At 39.7% G+C, this 24035-nt stretch overlaps 1 protein-coding gene and 1 long non-coding RNA gene across 8 annotated transcripts in view; one reads left to right on the forward strand and one right to left on the reverse strand.

Annotated features, from left to right (window-relative positions):
- bicd1a (bicaudal D homolog 1a) overlaps positions 1–10501 on the reverse strand; it is a 36851-nt gene extending 26350 nt beyond the window's left edge. For all 7 annotated transcript variants that reach the window (XM_084365058.1, XM_084365057.1, XM_084365062.1 and 4 more), the window contains exon 1: positions 9981–10501. In XM_084365058.1, the coding sequence (XP_084221184.1) occupies positions 9981–10196 (216 nt within the window). In that variant the 5' untranslated portion in view covers positions 10197–10501. The remainder of the gene's footprint in view (positions 1–9980) is intronic.
- A 1142-nt stretch (positions 10502–11643) lies between these two features.
- Positions 11644–16005, forward strand: LOC311263708. Its single transcript, XR_014623392.1, has 3 exons — positions 11644–11848; positions 14532–14629; positions 15900–16005. It is a non-coding gene; the product is annotated as an uncharacterized lncRNA (long non-coding RNA).
- Positions 16006–24035: the final 8030 nt, after the last annotated feature.

The raw sequence follows: 24035 nt of genomic DNA on the forward strand, positions 1-24035 counted from the left end.
GACTACAATGGAGCGGCCGGCCTGCACACACTGACCCTCTTGGTATTGACACATGGGGCCTCTGGGTGACTCAGTGCTTTTGTGCAGCCACAGGAGAGCCTCCATGCCAGGCCCGCAGACCTGTGGGAACCCTCGCACTGTACAGGATACTAATAAGAAGACGCCGGCAGCAGCATTTCATCAGGCAAATGGGATTCTTTACTCTCTTACCTCTGTTTTTGTCTTTTATCCAAACATTGTTGTTCCTTCTCATTATACTTTTTCTCTGGCTGGAATTCAATCTCTTTCTTATCAGAAGACATTACCATTAGACTAGGGATGCATCTATTGTGAATTTCTGGGCTGATACTAACTTTAAAATAACAATTTGACCGATGATGCCGGTACAATGTTTCTTTTGCTGTTGTGTATTTAGTTTTGGTTCAAATTTATTCCCCCTTTTGTGCTAAGGAAACATAAATCATCATACAAATAACATACAAATTCAAATGTTTGAAACAACCTTTAATATAACATTTCACATTGAGATTTTTTTTTAAAATTACTGCTTCAAAAGATTATTTTGCCGGCTATACAACCATCAACTCATTACTAAGAATTTGTAAGAAGCCTTACAAACTGTCGGCAGGGATGTCACAAACCAGTAGTCTGTGAATGTGCCAGCACAAAATTGATGTGACACGTCAGATAAACATAAGGGTGTATGTTATCTTATTTGCAGATTGGCCCATAGCAGTAAACAAGGAGAATATGGGCTAATACCAATGTTCAGCTGTTATATTAGTGCATCCCTTCAACAGAGACATCGTGACATGGATTTGAGTGAAGCTGGTTAACCCTGGAGTTTGCGACAACTTCGACCCAGACTCACTCAAGGTACACTGACTGTCCAGGTAGACATGCTATTTTCAGTGGAGTTACATGTGACATGTTTACCATGTTCATCATCTTAGTTTTGCAAGTTAGCATAATAACAATCGCTAGTTAGCACTACACACAAAGTATGGCTAAGGCTGTTGTGAATACCATTAGTTCTGCAGGTTTTGCTAGTAGTACTGGCCAGATAAAAGCTTTGACCTGCTTAGTATAGGGATCACTTAAGTTACTGCAATTCATCCTGAGGAGAACATGGACATATTGTGCTAATCAATCATGGTGGTGCAACAGTTAGGGGATCATAGAATACATTAGGTTCATCCTCTGGGAATCCTGAATTTGATGCCAGTTCATCTTGTAGACGAAGATATATTTCACTTTGACAAATGACAACTTGAACCTGACTGGGGTATGAGCAGAAAAGGGAACTAGAGGTAAAGGGGAAATCATTAGGATTCATCCTCAGGTGACCATGAATATGGGGGCAATCCACATAACAGACATTGAAATGTTTTCTTCTTGACCAACTGACCGACTGAATGACAAATGCCTCCCTAATGCCAAACATTTTCAGATTCCTGCTCTCTACTGTGAGGATTTGCTGCCTTTCTGTTTTATAATTTTGTAAATATGTGGCTCACACAGTGATCTAGGAAACTGTAATGGCAATTGTTTGTATTTTCTCGCATTTGATAGACCAAATGATTCAATTCACGTTTCTTTTTCAGCATTTTTCCGAACCCTCCAAAAGCAGGCCCAAAACAACATACATATACTTAATATAATGTACTCTCTTTCACTTCAATGGCCTAACTTGACATCATCTCTCTTGTGATGGAGGACAGGGTTAATTAAATGGGTTAACTAGGGGATGATTTAATACCTGCCTAATCCTATACATCCCCTAACAGGGTAGAAGTGACAAAGACAGATCATCTGACCCTGTTTCTGAGTCTCTAAGTGCATGTTTTGGCGTGTACATGCTCATGCTCATGCTCATGCTCATGCGCACTGTAATTGTGGCGAGGGTGGGTAGGCAGAACGTTCAGAGGATCATGCTCGTTCTTGCTCTACATCGTTGCTGGATATAATGGCCTCTGGACATCTAGATGGGAGGCCGCAGAGATGATAAGCATGAAAGAGGACTTTAGCTGAGACTAAATTGCTTTGTCTAGACACAGCCAAGGCAGAATAACTGGACTCAGCGATGCTTTAAAGCACTAATGAAAAAAGATGTAATTCATGTGAGCGATAACAACAAACATGGGCAGCAGATGCCACAACCGCAGCGCTTAATGCACACAAGGAGGACCTTTGATTTGCAAAAACAAAAGTTTTCCTTGTGAGAGGGCGGATTGCTTTTTTTGCTATGCTTTCAGAGTTTGCAGCGCACACAGCTAAAGTAGACGACTAATCAATACAGCAGCCTGCAGGCAGGGGAGTCCTGTTCCCTCTTCCCTCTCACCAACTACTGTATTTCACTGCAGCAAAAAGGAGCTTTCTGAAAAACATAATCTATGCGGGGCTGGGGCGTGCCTGAAGGGTTTCTGCGGAGAGAACAGCTTCATTAAGTCCTGTTCATGTGAGGATCACGAGGTTTCAGAAACAGGGAGGAAAGAAAAGAATATGGGTCAGATTCTGATATAACTCAGCAAAATCATGAGCTCTGTTGTCAGATTGTCTATACAGCAATTGGTCTGCACTCTCTCTCTTCCTGACATCCTCTAAATCAAGTCAACACAACCATAAAAAACCTGAAACAACAAAGAGACACTCACAACCTCCACCACCACCACCACCACCACTCTATCCTGCCGCCCCTCCTTCCCTCTCTGGTCTCAATCACAACATCCACACCCAACACCGCCCTCCCCTCCCCAACCTTTCCCGCTATATGTGCAGCAGACACAGGAGAGAAAAAAGAACACACACATGCAGGAAAAAGTGGTCCCGATGTGTGACTCAACTACAAAGACAAATGACCTTCCCTTCAGGTCCTGACAAAACACCCACGCGTCAAACACCGCCATAGAATACACCAGAGGCCATAACACAAGGGCAGACAGGTCCTTATCTATATGCTCAACTGCATCCCCGAGCCTGTTGCTGGGGTCACAGGTCAACAGCATGAAACCTGCAGCACAGCACACCTTTTTTCCTCTCAAACGCCAATGCCATTCAAACTGAAGGAGCAAAGTAAATGGCTACAATAATTTAAAATACTTTTTTTTTTAGTGATTCTGCAGCTGTGTGATCCACTTTAAAGAAATTACATCTATCAGATGTTTCACCAACAAGCGCTGATTTCCCCAACGCATGCGACGGTACACACAATAGTCCACAGCTTAGCTCAGACATGATACATCTTCACCACACAGAACAGAAATCGATGCATAATTCCCACTTCACTCCGGGGAGGGATCACAGGGGTGGATGGGAGAGGGGCTCCAGGAGATGAGGAGGGGGATGGTGGGCTCATGGTGAAAGAAGGGAATACCATCTCGAGAGATACTATTGATTCAGTTCCTCCATCCATGTTTAATGCCCTCCTCCGAATCCCGGCTAATGTAAAAGAGGAGCAAACAAGAAACCTGTAATGTAGCCCTTCTGCGCATTCATAAAAAGACTGATTTACAACCACAGTTGCTCTCTTTCGTGACTGTAGCCCCTGAACTGGACATCTAGTCAAACACACCAGGGTGTACTGAGCAAGTTCCACAATAGTAAAAAAAAAAAGGGTTAATTACTATTCAGGTTTTGCTAATCCTTCTATTCAACACTGATTCACCACCTCAAAGAAAAAACGGCAGACGTAAGCGTGAGAACAACTCTGCTGCTTCAGTCTTGAAGGTTGAAGCGTGAATTTGCGCAGGTCCTTCACGGGGCTTCATAATGAATTCAGAAGGAGGTAGAGTCAACCAACAGCTTCACACCCTCATCATCACCGGTCCCCGATGACCAAGAAGTCGTCTGATATTAGCCTGACTCGTGCAGATGATGGTTACTGTGGAGAAGATCCCAGAGGGAATGAACTGACAGCGAATCAATCATCTACGGTACAGCCAAGGTGTGTGTTGCTCTTCCTGAAATTGACAGCCGACCCTTGAGAATAACTTTTATACTGTAACATAGTTTGCCACATGAGATAACATGCTTGCCTACGCAGTTAGACAACTGCAGTGTTGTCTGGTTCAATTGTTTTTCAAATTGTTTAGTTTTGGATAAGGAAGATACCTTTAAAGGAGCAGTTTTTTTTAGAGTCACATTTTTACACTACAATTAGCACGTGTATGCAGGTTTTTTTAAACATGTGTAAACCTGCTGAATATAGCCGACTGACTCCTTTTCCTTTGCCAGTAAACATGTTTGAATATCTGTTATTTTGTTTTGTTTTGGGAAAACAGGGCGCAGCAGACTGTGTCCAAGAAACATTAAAACTTATTTAAAAAAGAGTTTAAACAACATTAGAAATTAGACCTATCAGTTTTTTCCGCAGCTGATGATGGAAATAGCTGAGGAGTGACATCTCGCCTCCTTATCATCTCTGTTGAGAGTTGCACATGTGCAGTACTGATCAGGCAGCTGGCAAATAGAGCAATGCCAGTGTTACGGTGGTTGTTTTTTTGTATTCTTTACTTCAGTCTCTCTTTCAAACTCAGTGCCAACTAAACAGTGTACGAGTGCTGCTTGAACAGAGACGGATGGACACGTTTAAACGAGCCGGCCTCCTTAACTTTAAACTGCATCCTAGCATCACGCTAGGAAAGGGGCAAAATGGCGTGTCCTCCTGGGTGTTGTGTTTCATCACTGCTGATCAGAGCTGGGGCCGATAAATACTTGTGACTACTGCAGAGTCATTTGATACATGAGACATAAGACGAGAGGCAGCAGGGGTTAGCTTAGCTTAGCATAAAGACTTGAAGCAGGGGGAAACAGCTAGCCTGGCTCTGTCTAAAGGTAAACAACTCCACCCACCAGAGCCTGTAGAGCTCAGAACAACATTTTCTGTCATCTATGTTGTGTGCAGGACTCCAGGAAGTCACTACTCCCCGACAAGAAACTGTATGTATCTGTGTGCTAAACTAAGCTAAGCTAAGCTAAGCTAACTGACTGCTGGCTCTGACTTCAAACTTAGCTACAGACATGAGAGTGGTGTCAGACTTCTACACAAGATGAATACTAATCAGAATAACAGTAAATCCATAAAACCAAAAAATGTTTTATGTTTGCTGGAAGTTCAATGGCTGCAAGCGCTTTACGCCAAAAATATTAAATGTGTGCAAACACCACCAAGAACAGTGTAAAGGAGAGGGATGACTACACAGCTGCAAGATACATTAAGAGACAGTCTTCAAGATTCAGATTTCATGTGGGCCTGATGAATCATGACTGAATCTTTCTTTTAAGGTATTTCAAGTAACTCTGTGAAGAATCTGATGTAGATTTCTTCTGGCATCTTTCTCAGCCTGAAGCCTTTAGAGCAGAAGTGACCTGAGAAATGCGTGTTCTCAACTTATCATAAATGTCAATTCTTCTGCAGACTTCAGAAGGGCTGAGAAGATGAGCTATGACAGTGGCTGAAATGACTAACTTATTTTTCACACTCTTCAGACGTGAGTTGCAGAGATGAATAGATTGTTTTTAATGGGAGACAGAGAGATTAACCTCCAAATTAGTGAGTACAGGGCAGTTTTCAGAAAACAACCTAATGATTAAATTGAATAAAAAATGACTTTATGACTACAAGGCTGCTCCTCCAGTTCTCTCAATCTAACGCCCTATTGACAGTGCCATGAAAACATCACTGTAAACCATAACACATAGCAAGCACTCTGTGGTGGCAGTGGTGGAATCTTCCTCCTTACCGCCTCCAATCTGAGGTTGATCTGCCCAGAGACAGCACTAACAAGCCAGAACCACGGGGGTAACGGTGTCTCCGTCACTGCTTCGGCAGCTATCCAGAGACATACAGTACATGCACACACAGGGATACAAGGAACGAGAGAGTGACGGGGCCGGCAGGCAGAGAGAAAAACGGGAGGGAGGGAGGTTGAGAGAAAGAGCTGGCTGAAGGGAAAATAATATAAGAGAGGGGAGGACACAGGAGAGAAGAAAACAGTTCTTGCTTTAAGAGCCAATACACGCTCTTAGCATTCTGTTTCTGCCTGAGCCCGCAGAGACGGGAGAGTGCACTGTGCAAACAATGAGAGAAACAATGCACAATAGCAGCTTTGAATTTATTTGAAAAAGACAACAATAAGCCCGCTTTATGTCGAGAAATATAGGATTGATGTTTCTAGTTTTTTTTCAGTGAATTGAGAAGGAAACTAAGGAGGCCATGTTGAATTTTAGATTTGCACTGCTGCGCCTCCACAAGAGCTGAAACAATTAGATGCTTATTCAAAGAGTCAGCCAACAGAAAATGGTTTGGAAACTATTTGATTAATTGATTAATAGTTTTGGGCATTTTTCAAGCAAGATTGCCAAAAATTCAAATTTAAATGCTTTGTGTTTTTGACTGCTGGTCAACCAAAATGAACTCTTTGAAAAAGTCGCCTGAGGTTCTGGGTAGTTGTTAGAGGAGAAAACAATTAGTAAATTAGTCAATAATGAAAATAATCGCTAAACACAGCCAAAATTTCCCCTGGAGGGTGTTGGTCTGTTTGTTCCCATCGTCATGGCCCTGTGTTTGGTCATTTAATCATGGCTAATATTAAATACAGCCACATACAAAGGCAAAGTTCAGTTTACAAAAAGATTAAATTAGTCCAGAACTACAGCAGCTGTGACACTAGTGTCCTGTGGGGTTTGTGTGTGTGTGTTTGTGTGTGTGTGAGAGAGACAGAGTGTAGTACAAGCAGTACTCTTCTCCACCAGCTGGGACTTGGACTGAGGGCAGACAACCAGTGCATGCGGACATATGTGTCACCACAGAATACATGCAAACACAGAAGGAACATGCATGCAAATCTGGCTAACGTGCACAAACACACCTGCACACACAGTGCCATATACTTGGAAAATATATGCTTCAGGCATGACACGATTATTTTAACATATGGGATACAGCACTCTGTTTTCTGTTGAGAGCATACACTGACATTTAATGGAATCTCTTCTGTTTATTTTACAGATTTTCCCTGTATTTCTAAAATACGCACTCGTTCCACAAAATCACAAAAACAAGAATGTGAATTGTGAATTGTCAGATAAAATTAGTGACAATTAAAATAAGTATTTGTTCTGTAGGTACAGTACTTTTACCAGAATTGTGTGGTTAGATTTGTTTGTTAATTGACACATCCTGTATAATCATTAAGGAAGTTTTCACAACGTAAACCAATAACAGCACCCTTCTGCAATTTAAAGTCTGATTATTTGTTTTATGACAGTATTCAACCATATTTAAGGGAAATGTCATTGTTTTCATGTAAATATCATTATTTAAACAGTAAAAGGCCAAAACATTCACGCAAAATTCCAGTAAAAAATGTATTTTTATTACCAGAAATATTGTGTTTTTCAGAGATTTTTATACATAAGATATAACTCAATATCTGGTAAAACACTTTTTGAAAGCTTCTGAAAATTGAAATCCAGCTGGGTGAAACAGAAGATACAATCTATTCTCAAAAAAAAAGAACAAAACAAGCTGGTCAGAATGTATAATAGATTTTTGGTCTATCATAAGAATAAATAACAGCTGTGAGCTCGGTCACTCGGTCCCAGAAGCAATTCCAGTTTCCATTTGCGGTTTGCCTGCCCTTTCATCATGCACCTCTCCTGAGCACGGCGACAGTAGACGTGACTTTATTGTGGCGGCAGGTTTGCACCGTGCCATTCTGCCTCATATTCATAGAAGTGTGCGACAGACAGATATGAGCCAGGACGTGTTTTTTTTTGTGGAAGTAATATCACCTCCGGAAAATGTTCCCTCTTGCTGAGACAGAGAGACAAACAGACAGACAGACAGGCAGGTGGGGAAGCAGAGAATACAAAGGGTGTAGATGTTAACGGATGACAGATCACAGAAAACAGCACTTCTGCTGTAGTAGCAGAGTTAAAGCTGACATTTTAGAGCACAAATTAAAGTTTTATTACGCAGGATTTTGCAAAAGCACCATATTGTATGTTAGGTGACGACATGACCCTCCATCCATGATACTGAGAAAGATCAAGAAGCTGTTATTGACTTATTAGCCTATCATCTTCTCTCCCTCTCTTGGCATCTATTTGGCCAACATCTCTCACTTTGACTGTTTTCCTTACGTCTACTCTCTCCATCTCATCCCCTCCCCTGCGCAGTCAAAGTTTTCTGTTTCTCCTCTCTGTCTCATCACATTTTCCGCCATCACCCGCCACATCATCCAATAATCCATAAGTGTGAGATATCAGCTGGACAGTGCTCTGCTGCCGGCTGTGTCAGGCCGTCTCTTCATTTTAACTTTGTGCTGTAATGCGCACAAAGATCATTGCGATTTCTGCATGCAAGTCAAAACAAAATATTCAACTAGTCAAGCAGTGGAAGGAAAGGGCAGTTGGAAGACAGCGGACGATGTAAATACGTTATATAACCGGGCATGCAAAATGTATCGTGGTGGGTGCTGCCAGTCAGGCAGTATGTGGTGTTAACTTGTTTTTTTTCCTGACTATATATATAAGGGAGCCAGATGTACACTACACTAGCACTCAAAAAGTCGTGATATATTTATAGTGAAGAGAGGGCTCAAGAAGGGCACGTCATCATGTTTTGCTACCAAAGGGGCATCCAAAAGGGCACTTGTGCTGTATAAATAATAATAATAATAAATTAATAGCAACTAACTATTATTTTCACAATTTTTTGATAATCATTTGGTCAGTAAAACACCAGAAAGCAATGAAAAATACTCATCACAATATTCTAAATTGCAATGAAACATCCTTAAGTTGTCCTTTGTTGTTGTTTTTGTCAGGCCAACTGTCCAAAACCAGTAAATGTTGCATTCACTTTCATGTAAAACCAAGAAAATCAGCAAATTCTTATATTGGAGTTAGGCTGTCAGAGGTGTACACACTTCAATACACTTGCCGCTCTACTTTGTTTCATACTTCAAGCATTTTCCTGTGACTTGGTGACTTTTAATTTAGAAGGGAACTGCCTGTTATGATTAGAGATGACACTGTTTCACTAATGAGGAGGCAAGTTTGCAGCAAAGGCCTGATATGCTAATGTCCCCTCTCTGTCAGTCACAGGCATCCACAAAAACACAGCCCTCAGCTCCTCCTCCTCTTGGCCCTCTGGTTCAAGAGCATCTCCATGAGCGACCTTGAGCTGTGAAGCTCTGTCAGCATCTGCTTCTTGTTGCTATATGCATGTATGCATTAATGACTATATGTATGAGCACAGCCAGCATTCATTATTCAGGCTGGAGCGGGAGCAGACAGCCCTTCTCTGCACTTTCTCCAGGTTATCATCAACCCCAAACTTATATACTCCAATCTAACAACTTCACAGTAAGTCTTGATGTGTCTTTGCGCATATCTTGACATTAAGATCAATGGACAACTGAGCCAGCACACAAACAGTAGCGGACAACTCTGAAGATCCAATTACTGAGGGGTTTCTGAGAAAGAATACATATCTTGGCAAAGCACCAGAGCACCCAGGGTCCCAGCACAGTTGCTTGAGAGGGATGACTGTTGCTGTGCACACACAGGGAAGGAATCTTGAGACAGTGAAACACACTGGTGTGGGATGTTATTGAGTCCTGAGCTTGCAATATAATTAATGCATTGTCCAGCACTGTTCCTGCACAGAAACAGCATAGATTACTGGATGAAACCTAGAGCACTACGGGAATTATGCACCACATCCTCCCCAATTAAATCAAATTTAAGTGATATTAAAGTATTCCTTAATTGCTGGGGACCCTGGAGACCACGTAACGACCCCTGCTGGTTCCCACACACTCTGTCTGGACTCACACTGAGCGCACATTAACACAACAAACAAGACATCAGCCACATTAACCTGCTGTGGACACCCTGCTGTCTGGACGCAGCTCATCACACCTGACCCGCAGTGCGTTTGGCTCGTCAGAAAAACAAGCAGCTCCTCTTACCTCCTGCAACTGCTCCAGCTCCTTCCTGAGGGTCTCCTGCTCGGTCTCCAGGTCTACATACTTCTGCTTCAGCGCCTGGTTCTCCTCCAGCACGACCAGACCGCACTCCGCAGCCCTGATCTTCTCCCGGTTGGCCTCGGCAAGTTCCTGGGTGAGTCGCTCCAGCTCGGCCCGGTACTGATCCACCGATTCCCCGCATCCTCCATCGGCGGCCATCGCCCCTCTCTGTGTGTCCCCCGGTCGCTCTGCGGTGCCCACTGTGTCTCCAGCGCTCGCTTTGGACAGAGGCGCGGAGGCGGGCGGAGGCTGAGAGATGCTCAATATCCGCCCCCCTGTCCTCTGCTGAGAGAGCCAGTGCAGGCAGTGTGTGGAAATACACCAAGCTAAACAAACACAGAGTGTTTACAATTAGCTCAGAGGTGTTGTCAGCAGCACCCAGCAGCAGGTAAATCACCCTGAAGCGAGCAGAAATGCTGTCAGAGAGAAACCCTGCGATATAAAATCAGGTCAGGGTTGCTTCCAGTGTGACACTCAGCAAAACATCATTTCTGCTTATTCATGGGTGAAAGGGCGCCACCTGTCTGCTGCTTTCAGGCATAGGGTCGAAGATTTCTAAACATGACTCCAAGTCCTGGGTGTAACCTATCAAATCCTATATAATGTAACCACACACACTGTATCAGGAGAAATGTCCCTGCACGCTCTCATTACTCATATTTAACTGATTATGAACAAGTATTTGATGAAACTATTGTGTTGGATGAATAAATGAAGTTATTTACTTAGATTTAGGAGCACGGGCCATGAAACCTGGTGCTCTGCTTGTCTCAGATTCTCGACCTGCCCTCCCTTCATCCATTCACTCTCCTTCTTCATCCCTACCCCTTCAATAACTCTGCTCATCATCCCTACTCCCATCACATCATCCTCTCTCATCCCAACAATTAAATCCAGTATATACTGTATCTTTTCCATATCTAATTCTTGGGAATTTCTAGAGCTCAGCTGATTCCTCAGGTGGAATCATACCTGAGTAAGAATCCCCACATGACATATTTATATACATAATATATCTATAAATATAATATATCTATAGTATGTATCTATAGTCCTCCCCTCTACATCCATTCAGCTGTCATTTATATCAAATACCTCCTGACTATACGGTACATTAAACATATTGTTGTCACGGTCCTTGCTAGTGAGAGCACCTCTCACTGGGTAAGGGAACGAAGGAATTGCTTTTACTTTGTGTGTACAGTTTTAACACAATAAAGTCTGCCAAGTCAGTTAAGTAATATAATAATAATAATAATATATAATTTTATGGACCAATATCACACATCACAAATTTGCCCAAAGGGGCATAAAAAACTCCCCACAAAACTCTTTTACAAGGAAAAGTCAGCCTACAGGCCTCCAAGCTGTCACTGTATGTATTTATTGTCCACTTTCATACTTGCTATTAAAAAAATATTAAATCAGTAAAGAATAAGTTCAACTTCAACTTTGGATGTGCTCTATAATTTTCTCTCTTATAGACCACTTTCATTGCATTGTGATAGCAGGAGCAGTGCAGGTGTTCAGCAGGTGTTATTAATAACAGTAATGATGGCTTAATGGGCTGCAGCTGTTCATGTTGTTAGTGACGCCTGTGTTCAAGTCAAGATGTCTTGATTACCCACTGCACGGCTGTCTACTCTATAGCTGTTTTCATTTATTGTACTGAACAACCGAGAATTTCTGTTCACAATTATAAAAGAAAAACAGACAGAAAATATGAACAGAAAATAAAAATGGCAGTGACATCAGTTCAATATTACTCCTGGCATGTGTTCCCTGGATTCATCTATATGACTTATGTACAGGTCAGTAATGCGTTTTAAAAGTTTACTGCATGGGATGTGATATACGTTTGTTTTATAAACAGGCTGTTTTGTAATTTCCTATTTTGACTAAATGGGTGACAATTTTGTCATTCATTTGGTCTCACTAGTTTTCATAAATTAAAGCAACATTATGTATCTGCACTGTTTAACTTCAGTGAGAGGGCAGGATCACAGCGTTACATAAAACAAAACACAACATTGTTTTGACCTAAAGTTTGTTTGTAGTTAGCACCTACATTACATCTGACAAACTGTTACAGACCTGGAATTTGTATTTACCACAGTAAAGAAACTGTGGGGGGCGCCAAATCGCACAACATTTCTAAACACTGTTGTTTTAAATTGAATCTAATATATGAATTTAATCCTATATTTCTTATATTCACAATTCAAGGATCGGGGGATTTACAGTTGACGTTTTTGATTCAAGATAAAAGTATACAAAGCAAACCAAACTGAATTTCAGACATGTTCACTCAGTAGTGTTGACTGCTTGACTGTCATGCTTTATATACAGGAGAGTCAGGGTGAGTACAAGACTACAAGACTTTGCTCTACAGTACAGTGTGTGTGGATGGATTTATGGCACTTCTGAAAAACTGTGCTTGTTGTGTTACTGTATGAGTGAGCAATTATCACACATTGAGTGCCAAGTTATTATAACATCTTTATTTTAGGCATATCAGGCAGTCAATTTGAGGGGGGATGTCATCCCCCTTGTTAACAAAATGACCAAAATTCATCCTCCTTGTTAACGTGCCATCCAAATTCTCTATTCCCTTGTAGCAGAAAGAATGCAGGGACAGAGGGGTTGTTCAGTTAAGTATATTAGCCTAGTCTGCCTGACTCACTGATCCTTTATCTGACTTAGGTTTGAATACATGGTCCCGACCATGGCTCTGAAAACCATAGAACCAGAAGAGTCAGTTTGCTCGTGGCAGGTGAACGAAACAAACCGGCTTCATTCCCTTCATTTAAAATTAACAAATTGCCTACTGGTCATATCTGATGTGTCACATCTTTGACCTGAAGGCATTCTGTACTGGACAATCACAATTAATATATGGTCTACCATTTCCATGTTATGAAAACCATTTTTTCTTTAAATGTCTTTGGAAATTGTGAAATTTCAGAGGAGGAACGTCGTGTCATGATACCAATTTATAATAGCAGAAAAAGCCAGACCTTTGTTATGATGAAATTATGGTTACACAAGCATGGCAGAGCGAGTATTTTTTGTGACTGCTTCCACCAATCTTTCCTTTTTGTCCTCCTTAACCGGGAGCAAGATAAAGTTATCTAACAGTAAATAGATGCAATAAAGGAGGATAAGACCGGGGTGAAAAGTTTAACTGCACTCAGAGGCTTGTTAAGTGTAATCAGTTATGGTATTGATAGTGAAGGCGGCCGTGTTATCTTTCTTATAATTGATGATTATTTGGAAAATGCCCTCTGTAACACTTTTTGGAAAAGGAGGGGATGGGAGCAGTTCATGTCACCGTCGGAGCCGTTTTGCAGAACAATATCACTGTCGCAAGAAGCAGGTTTCATGGTGAAATGAAGCAACAGAGGCAGTTACGTTATTACAGTGAGGGTTGTGAAATACATTTACAGTAGTCTAACATGTAATACTGGTTAAACAAAATAAATAAAGATGGGTAAAGACAGCCGTACAAACATGATTTTTTAAAGTTTAAGTCACAATTATTTGCATATTTTTACAGCAGCAATGTACAATAATTGTCCACACCTTTTCCCCAATGATGACATTTAACATGTTCTCTAAATAACCCTGCTGACCTGCCAGTAACCCCGACTTATGATACCAAATTAAGATAAGCACAGGCTGTCAGAGAGTCAAACAGATGAACAGTTTATGGCAGTGCCGTATCTTATCTCTGACAAGGAAGTGTGGTGTCATGAAAAAAATCAAACGGCACAATAACAGAGTGCAAACAGCTCTCTACCAAGAAGTATGTCGCAGAACTGAGTGTCCTCAAACCTTGATCTGTAGAAATACATAATACATCACAAGTGCAGACTTATCACAAGATCTTTTATTACAAAGGAAGAGTTGAATGCATTCAGTACAGTAGCTGGCCGATTTTGAATGTCAACTTTATTGGTAAAGGAAAAAAAAAGTTTAGTTTTTAAAGGGGCGCTATGTAGTTTTGGAGAAGAAATTCAAACTCAACATTTGAATATTTGTATTATTACCTCATTAATATTGTAAAGTCAGAAATATTTTTTTCCATAACTGAATAAACAAGCTGTTCTCAGAGGAAAATAAGGTCCCAGAACACTGTTTGAAGCTAAAGAGGTGGCAGGGTCCGCCACATATAAACAAAGTTAAACAGTATGAAACTGTGTTTTCCTTTAAGATCAGTGTGTTTACTCAGTTTATTCAGCCATGAAAACAAAGAAAGTTTGTTTATTTAGTTTGTTAAGGCATAAAAATGATAATGTCTTCCCCAGAACTACACAGTTCTTACACCTCACACCTTTAACATGCAAACTTTATTTCCAGGTTGAAAAAACAACACATAGAACACATTACAAAAAATAATTTAAACAGTTATTACAGACTACAGTCTACAGAAACTCAATGTGATCCCTCATTTGTAAGAATACTGAAGGTGCTTCTGTATCTGTCCGTCCGCAGAGAATCAAAATACAGAGTTGTGTGATCCAAATGTGTGTCGCTCAGGAAGGTGGGTGTTGATGCGGCTCTGAGGAACTGCCTGGACTGGAGCGGTTCAGGTAAACAGCACGGCAGCCAGCAAGCTGCCTGCAGCTGAGGCTTCTGTAAGAGCTGTGTAAGAGAGTGCAGATACTGATGAGAAGTTATCTCAGTTACTCAGTCACTCTGTGATGACTGTACAGTTTGATCACCTTTAGATTACCTTTAGATTAGATACCTGCTTCAGTCAATTATCCAGTATCAATTCACGTTATTGTATTTGTAATAAGGCTGATGATGCATCTTATTGCAACAGAAAATGTCCCATATCTTACATATCTTTTTTGATTTTGTATACAACTTGTGGATTACAACTGTTAGGATAATATTGATAATGAAGGTTGTTTTTCCAACAATTATTGCTGTTGTTGCTGTAATATATGGACAATATATATATTCATTATTTCTGTGTTTTAAATGTACTTCAATGACACTGCATTTGATTGTACTAATCTGTTTAAACTGCTTTTTAAGTTGTCGTTCTTTTCTTTTTTATTTGTAAATCACTTTGAGCTGCATTTTGTGTATGAAAGATGCTATAACGGCTTATAATGTTAACTGCAGATAGAGGCGGCTGTTTGATTTTAGTTCTTTAAGTGCCGCATTTGATACTGTTAATCACATCATCCCCTTGAATCGCTTGAAGACTTGGGTAGGCCTCAAAGGCACTGCTCTAAGCCTACAAGGCTCATATTGCTCCTTGTGGTGTCCCTCACGGCTCTACTCTTGGCCCCCTTCTGTTTTTTATTTATATGCTGCGTCTTGTCCAGGTGTTTCAAATTATTATGTATTTTACCATTTTTATGCGGTCGACACGCAGCTTTACAGTACATGCCGTTAAATTCCCTCAGATCCGAGCAGCCGAACTAAACTCACAACCTGTTCCAAAGTTTCCAATGATAAGTCAGAGGTCATTCTTTTTTCAGCTCTCCAGATTTCACCAGCTCTCTTTGAGTTTATCTTGGCAGCCAATCCAAGCGTCCCTACACTGGCACCCTGTTAGTTTTAGAACTGATTTTAAAATTGTATTACTTACTTTTAATTAACTTTATCTTTTCTTTTGTAAAGCACTTATTGCACTTAACTTTGTTAAGAACAACGCTCTATAAATAAAGTGTTTTATTATAAATGTAATTGAGATGGACAAATAAATATGGTGCATTGAAACAAATTATTCTCATATCATATGTGCTATTTACAAAATCTTAAGTCGTGTGTTACCTCATAATAAAGCAGGGGATGACGGGCAGACTGTACGTGCTGTTTAGTCACCACTTCTATTTCTTTCAGTGTCTCGGTCTTCCTCCATTTGGCTCTGCGGTTCTGGAACCAAATCTAAAGCACAGAGAAGATATGTGAAACAAGAAGTGAAATAAACTCTCAATGTAGTCATAAACACATGTGTAACAGTGTATTGAAAGGCCTGTTTTGTCATCACTTTACTTTGAAGACAAATGCTCATACACACTAAAAATCAATGGGTTAAAAATTCACCCAGTTTGATCAATATAGCACCAACACAACATTTTTTTAACCAGTAAGTTTGATTTGACCAAGTGTTAGCGGTTTATGTTTTTTAAATCTTACAGTTATTTATTCAAACTACAATAGTTTAAGCTCAAGTTTGACCTTAAAAACTGTCACAAATGTATTGTAGCTGTACAAAACCATGTTTAAAGGGACATTCAAAATTGCAATATTAATAACCATCATTAACAAAGTGACATGTAACACACACAGCCATACTGCAGTTCATATTAAAGTTTGTGTAATTTAACATTTGGTCAAAGAAATCTCTGGTTTTGGGTAGTTCTGGGTAAAGTTTTATGGCATCAGTGTATTGACCTAAATTGGGTCCATATTTGCCCAGTCATCTTCAGTGTGCACAACAATGAATCAATGCTTTTAGTGCACACTATTATGTGTCATTTATCATTTGGGACTGTCCAAAGACCATTACTATTGTTCCACTGATGATTATTTAGTATAATCAGTCTAACACTCAATAAACTGTTGGTTAGCACAGTTTGACTTATTGACTCCTTTATATCAGCAATAAATCAGGTGCAAGAAAAAGGCTTTGTGCGGTCATGTCTGGAAATTTATCAGAGTGATGTCACAAATATTAATATTGCCTCATTTACAACGCTGAATATATATATAATAAAAAAACCTTTAAGACATTAAAGACAGTAAAAGTCCAACAAATACACCTAAATGAGCAGTTATTTATGTGAAATGAGCTGCATGTGTCCTACTGTACCTGTATTCTGCCCTCAGTGAGGTGCAGGCGAGAGGCTAACTGGTCTCTGGTCTTGACGTCTGGGTAGTGGCTCTGCTGGAAGACTTTCTCCAGCTCCTGGACCTGAAACGGTGTGAACGTGACCCTCGTTTGCCTCTTTTTCCTCTGACCTGCGAACAAATTATCGTCACTGACATCTTCCTCGTCAACACCATTTAAACATCCACTTAAACATGTGGCTGTCACAGTTCCTAATTTAAAAAACTATTATACTCACTTAAGCAGTTTGTGGTGGCTTTTGGAGATTCTAGTCTCATTTGGGAAGATTCTGTTGGAAAAGAGAAAATTTGAACATGAACAGAGATATTTTTTGTAATCATTCTTTGATGATGAAAGCCCTTTTGGGACAGTGTATATAAAAGAGTAATACAAAACATACCTGCAGACGAGAGCTGGTCAGATATTCTGGTGTTCTCCTTGATAACAGACCATTCACGATGAACTCTTCTCTCTTTTCTGACACATGTAGGCTCCCTCAGTATTTCTTCTATCGAATGGGACAATTTCTTGCATGGCTGAGATTCCCTTTCTTCATCAATACAGGACTCTTTCTCTGTATTTCCTCTATTCCACATTTCCAGCAGTTTAACCCCTGCCATCTGATCCTTTTTCATCAGATGAATTTATACGGTGAAGACACAAAATATATTTATCTGCACCGCTGTCAGGATAAGAAGACTCTTCTTCCAGTCGCTGGTATATGTGTTGCACTCTCTTTTCCACAAGGTGAGGAAGGTAAGGTTGCCTCCCTATCCTGTCAGCCTCTGTTTGACCTGTATCACATGGTCATTATTAGGGAGGAGCGTCTGGCAGTGTCTCAATACTTCTAGGAAAGCTCTGCAATCAACATCCATTGATGTCAAAGTTTCCCCAAGTCACCTTTTCTTCATAGCATGCTCATTGTAAACGTGTAAATGTGTACCTCTGATGATATTATTATATGCTCTTATCACACACCATTTAATAGAACTGAGTTTGTCCAGTTTTATTGCCTTCAGTGTAACCAGCATAAAAACAAATACTTGCATTGCAGGGGCCGAGCTCAGACAAAACCTCTGTGGTTATGTAGTGGGATCAACACCTGGATATTACTCAAAGATAAAACATATTTAAATTAAAGCTTCTCTGTCTTATCAACAGATTTACAGGAGGACTAACCTTTATCACCTCGTCCTCAGAATGCCCTCTCAAACTTCAGTTCACCTTTCCACACATGATAATGGGAACACATACTGTCTTATGTGTCTGGTGTGTCTCCATCTGTTGGTGGTGGCTCATCATTGCATGTATTTTTTGATGATTATGACCATAAGATTTTAACATCATGAGGTTCCCTGATATTAATAGACCTTTTTAAATGCAGACATTCTGTCATTTCATAGCAGGTGTATTTAATGATGTAACAATGGCTGCACTTAACTCAGAGGAGTTCCTGGTATTGCCTGCTCTGGCTCACTTGAATATCTTACTAGGAAACAGAAGATAGACCGTGTACAGCAGTGTTCCCCTCTGGGTGCAGCCAGTAGAGGGCAAATAACAGTAGATAAAAACAATCAAACAATCAATATTCCAGTACACACAATTGACACAATTTTATTAACAGTTACATTAAATACAAGAGGGAGCGAACTACATGTTAGCATGTAGCTTCATCAGATTCGCTCTTACCAGGACCCCTTAACAGAAGTGAGACATTGTTAATATTTTAATCACACCAGTCGAGTCAAAAAATCTGCTGTGAAAAGTCTCAACAAAGTGGTTTGGGTGTGCAAGTAGTAATCGTAGTAGTTTCAACATGGTGACATAGCGATCAATCTTAAATGCAGCTGGACAAAGACCAGTGATGCCTGGATGCATTTATGGTCAAACAGTTCCAAACCCTTATCTAGCGTGTTATGTATGGCCTGTAAAGCCTTTACTGCATCACGTTTTCTCCACCTCGAGGACGCCCTTGAGGACACTTTATCATGTTTTATCTGGCATCTGAGGCACACGTTCCCCGTATTGCAACCAACAAGATCTTTTTGTTAGACCTTCCTTGCCTGCTAAATGTCCTTGTCTTTAAAGCTTGGTGCTCCCAGTTGTAATGGAGGTTTTCTGTTTCTGTAAAACTGGTCCAAAAGTGACATAACCCAGACGAGACTGTCAGGATCATTCTTATGATTAAACTTCTTCAGAGTCAAGCTGAATATACTCCCTATGCAGAGTAAGTTGACATTCATGTGATAGATCACTGGAGTGCACCTTTAATATATCAACGTCATACACACATGTATGGAGGACCAAACCTGACCAAAAATAAAAACATAAATAAATTGCTTAATAAAGAAATTATATTCCATATATTCAATGCACCAAAAATAAACAAAAATAAATGTAGGTATTTTCAGGTACAGTAGGTAGGTATTATTTTTTATGAAATGTGACACAAATTGATATTTTAGTTTGCTTGTGTATTTATTTATGTTTGTAGTAATTTCCCTTTTTTTTACTTTGCCATTTCATTTTCCATTTAATATTCAAATGTTTTTATTAATTTACTTTTTCTGTATTTGCCCCCCTTTGCATTTACCAAGATAATGCATAAATTAATTAATACATTTATACGTAAGTAAAAAAAATAATAAAAAAATTAATACATGAATAAATTAAATAATACAATTATTGGGAATGAAAAAAATTGCTGAATTAAAACCAACATAAATAAAATACTGAAAAAATAAAACAGAAATGTAAATTTATGTCACGTTTTTAAAATTACTTAATGCCTACATTTATTTCTAGTATTATTCTTGGTGCATTTAATGGCATATTTACTTATATATCGAACCACTTCTTTCTTTCTTTCTTTCTTTCTTTCTTTCTTTCTTTCTTTCTTTCTTTTTTCTGGCAGTTTCAGTCCTCTGTACATACTGTACGTCCACACATGCAAAGTTGATATAACTTAACATTAATGACAGATGGTAAATGCATGTCTAAATATAAGTTTCGGTCTCTATTCAGCAGCAATGATGCTTTTTTTTTTTTTTTTCAAAAAAGGAAATAAAAATCAAAACAGATTTCACTCTCTGATCCAATATGGTTTGCAACATGAAAGTTAACCCTTTTTTGGGTGGTGCTGTTTTCTACATCTCTGCACACACATGAGTCACAAAATGTGACCCACATGTGTCTGCCATGGTCTGTAAATAATGTGTGGAGTTGTGAGTGGACTGAAAAAATAGACTCCATTCAAAGGAGAATTTACAGTTACATAAAAGAAACAAGTACATACATGTTACTATATGAAGTATGGTGAAAAAAATAAATATTTTGTGAATAAAAGTTTTGCTTTCTGTCACAGATGAGTGCGGAAAGAAAGGTTAAGGCACTCAAGGCTGTACTCTTATTACAATTAGAAAGATCACGAGATGCAGTGAGACTCTGGATCAAATGTTGTGACTCAGGCAGTTTGTATGAATGATATTACAGTCTCCCAGGATAATGACTTCATTGTTTGTTTTTTACTTCAACCTCTTTTGTGCAGCTGTTTCCATGATACTGTATTATTTATATAACTGTATAGTGCCTAGTTGAGCCTGCATGAACACAGAAGAGAACTGGATAGAAGATATTTAATGCTGAGTATCCACAGGAGAAGGATTGCATACTGCTTCATTTGATTAATGAGAGACAACAATTTACCTCTAAGATCGCAACTTTTTATTCTTTATGCTGTCCAAATTTAGGTTCTGAGATATTTTGGTTATCATACATCAAAAACATCTATTGTACACTTCTTATTAAAATAAAAAAAGTTGATATTTTGTAATACTATAAAAAGTATTCAACATTTTTCATCTTTTATCACCAATATAATGACCAAACCCTAATAAACACATTTAATCCAATTCTCATACACAGGAGCAGAAATGTTATCATTTTCTTTTGTTTTTTGCTTCTTTTTTCTTTTTTTTTTTACATTTGACCCTAAAATGAAAACAATTCATTCTCTCCCTTTAATTTCTTCACGTGCAACACATTACTCTGTAAAAGGTTCCCTGTCCGCTCAGCGACTGATTGCAGACTGCCCTTCACCCAATTTGATTAGGGAACGGTCTCAGAGACACACATTTAAAAAGTACACTGTCTGTGTGTCCTAATGTGATCATGTGCCTCTGACGCTCACATGTGAACGACATGACCAGAAGAAAGAAAGATCTTTGGCTTTGCTTTGGTGATTGGACACACATTAACAAAGATCCATGTCAAGGTTGTCAGTGCTGTCAGCAAGCTTTAATGAGGAGATGACAACAATGTGTTAGCTGATTATCACTGCCAGTTCAACCACTGGCTGAAATACATTCATTTCTATGGCTCACATTTTACATTTTGATTCAGTCTTAATAAAGTCTTTTGAAAGAATACTGTTGCCAATCCCCGGCCTTCACTACCTGACATGTGCTGGATCCTTACACTGTATACTGCACACAGTCACATGCACACAAAGCAGGAGACCTCATGATGTGCCAGCACTGCCTCTCTCTCGCTTTGCAAGTTTCATGTGAGCTCAATTTCCTTTATCTACTCTGTTTGGGGGATTTTTTCAAGCTCCCATTCCGACTATATGAAAAGTCAAGAGAAAAGTTTTACTTTAACTACTGTAACTACTTTTTGAAATATGCTCAAACTGTTGGAGGAGAGCATTACATAGCCCTATGGTATATAAATACTAGGTACCAGTTGGTTGCTGGTTGGTCAACCCACACTGAAATATCTTGAATATTAGATGGGTTGCTGTAAAACTCCCCTGACTTTTCCTCCAGCAGTGCACTGAGGTTGACATTTGTGATTTGTGGTTTTGAGTTAATTGCCTTAACAATGATTAAATGATCAGCCTGTAACTTCCTGAAAATGACTCATCCTGCACTCAGCACTCAATTTAACATCCATGAAATGCTCTCCTAATTTTTATCACGCTATCATGGATGTATGAAAAGGTTGCAGCTAGCTAGAGTGGAGGCTTTCTGATGAGCGTGTCTCATGGAGTTACAGTTTCAGTTGATTGATTTGGGTCAAACTTCATATCAGATCATATTTTATGGAAAAATATTGTCTGGTTTTCCCTCTGCTGTCCTCTGGCTGCTCTGCCTCAGCTCTGGATAGCTAGCTTTAACTGCTAGCTACTGCTAACAAGCAGCCTCCAAATGAACACCTCCAGACTGGTGCTGTACGTAGCCTCCAAGAACACCAAGGTGCTTAATGGCGTTTCCTGATGGACAGATACCACTAGCTTCGTTGCTAGGTAGCTAGTGCAGTTAGCCATGCAGCTAGGTTAGCAGTCATAGAGAGAGCTGTAGTAATGAGCCCTAAACAACAAAAATCTGTTAGCATTTTTGCACATCCGGTTCCCTCCTCCGAAAGTCAATGAGTTTTTTGAATGGGGTTTGAGTTAAGTGCCTGAAATAAGGTCTGTGGTTACCACAGATTGAACATATTTACACATTTTGTTCTGCGTCATCAAATACATCATTAAGCGCTTACGTGTCTTAAAAACGGCGGTTGCTAACAAGTGGCTAAATGAGACTACAGAAGTTGTCACTGACATTAAACAACATCATGCCGAACACGGAGACTGATCAACTCACTGATTTTATAAGTGATGTGATCGGACCCGAGCATCAGTCTTTTCACGTATTGGTCTCGAGCGCCATTTATTTTCATTGATAAATAGCACTGAAGGTAAGACGAAAAATATCAATTTTTGGTTTTGCATTGAACTGCCCCTTTAATAGATTACAAGATGTGATTTGCTGTAAAAAATGATGTTGCTAGAATGTATTTTCATAACACAACTAACATTTTCTACGACTACTTTATTAATATTATGGCAAGTAAATACAGTCAAATACATTTTTATGAATTTCCTGAAATTATTTTATATTCAAAGTTTTCCACATGTTGTAATATGACTATACTAGTCTATGTAGATATATATGGCCACAGGGTGCTATACTATTGAAATACTTTGTACTTTATGAGGACTGACAATTGTGGGTTATGCAGTAATGATTTGTGTAAATTTCTTGTAGATCTAGACGCGGAAAGTGCTTTTTTAATCTAATCACCTACTAAACTGTGAAGTAAATAGTGGAAAAACTAGTGCCCAGACATTATGCCTCACATAAAATTCAGCAGGGGCAGCTGGAGGCTGTGACTGTGTCTGGGAATAATGTGCTGAGGTGTTCCTTTGATGAGTTTTACCAAATTACCTTTTGACACATCAGCCGGTTTGTGACCTGGATCTTTTACCTTGAAACAAGAAAAGACGCAGATAAACAATCCTGTAGCATGTGAAAACTCACCCACACACCGGTGCGGTGCCAGCAGTGTGAGAATCTGCTGCCATATCACTAACGAATGTCCTCATTTGGACCTTCTTAATGAAGTAGATGTGGGCTGCTATCAATCTCTTAATTCCGTCTAATAAACTTATTTAATCTAACATCATTTCAGGGAAAGCAGAGCTATACGGTAAATAAGGAAATGCAATTTACTGAACATATCCCAGTCATCATTAACTGCTTTGCACCATGTGATAGTCTGGCAACATGTGATTGTGGAAGTTTGCCCTCCCAAAACAAACATTCGGTGTTAAAATTAGAAGGAAGTCGGCTGAAAAAGGCAAGACATACCCGAGCTATGCCCCGAAGACTGGATTTTTAACCATTCAGTACTTCTGACTACAGAAATTTGACTTGACTGTGTGTCGAACAGCCGGCGAGAACAAGCAGTAAGTACAGTACTGCTCCCTGTAGACTCCTCTCAAGGAGTTATATATGTTTCTGCTCTTTCATTCTCCTTACAGTTCTCTGAGGCCAAGCAAAGGCAGGAAAAATGTCATCCCCAGTCTGATAGCCTATCCCCTGGTCAGCTGCTATTACTGTTGTAATTGGGTTCACATGAGCTGCTGGTGGGACTCATTTCAATCAGCATGCGCTACAGTCTCATGTCTGAACTCTGCTCCTTCCCAGCAAGCTGCCCAGCCCACGCCCTCTGTTTCACACTCCCCCGGTCCTCTCTTGATGTGCTCCCTCCTCTCTCACTCATGTTTTTTCACTTTTCTGTTTTGTTTTCGGGCTCAG

This window comes from Pagrus pagrus, assembly GCF_965226575.1.
Source record: "Pagrus pagrus genome assembly, chromosome: 10".
NCBI classification, from domain to species: domain Eukaryota; kingdom Metazoa; phylum Chordata; class Actinopteri; order Spariformes; family Sparidae; genus Pagrus; species Pagrus pagrus.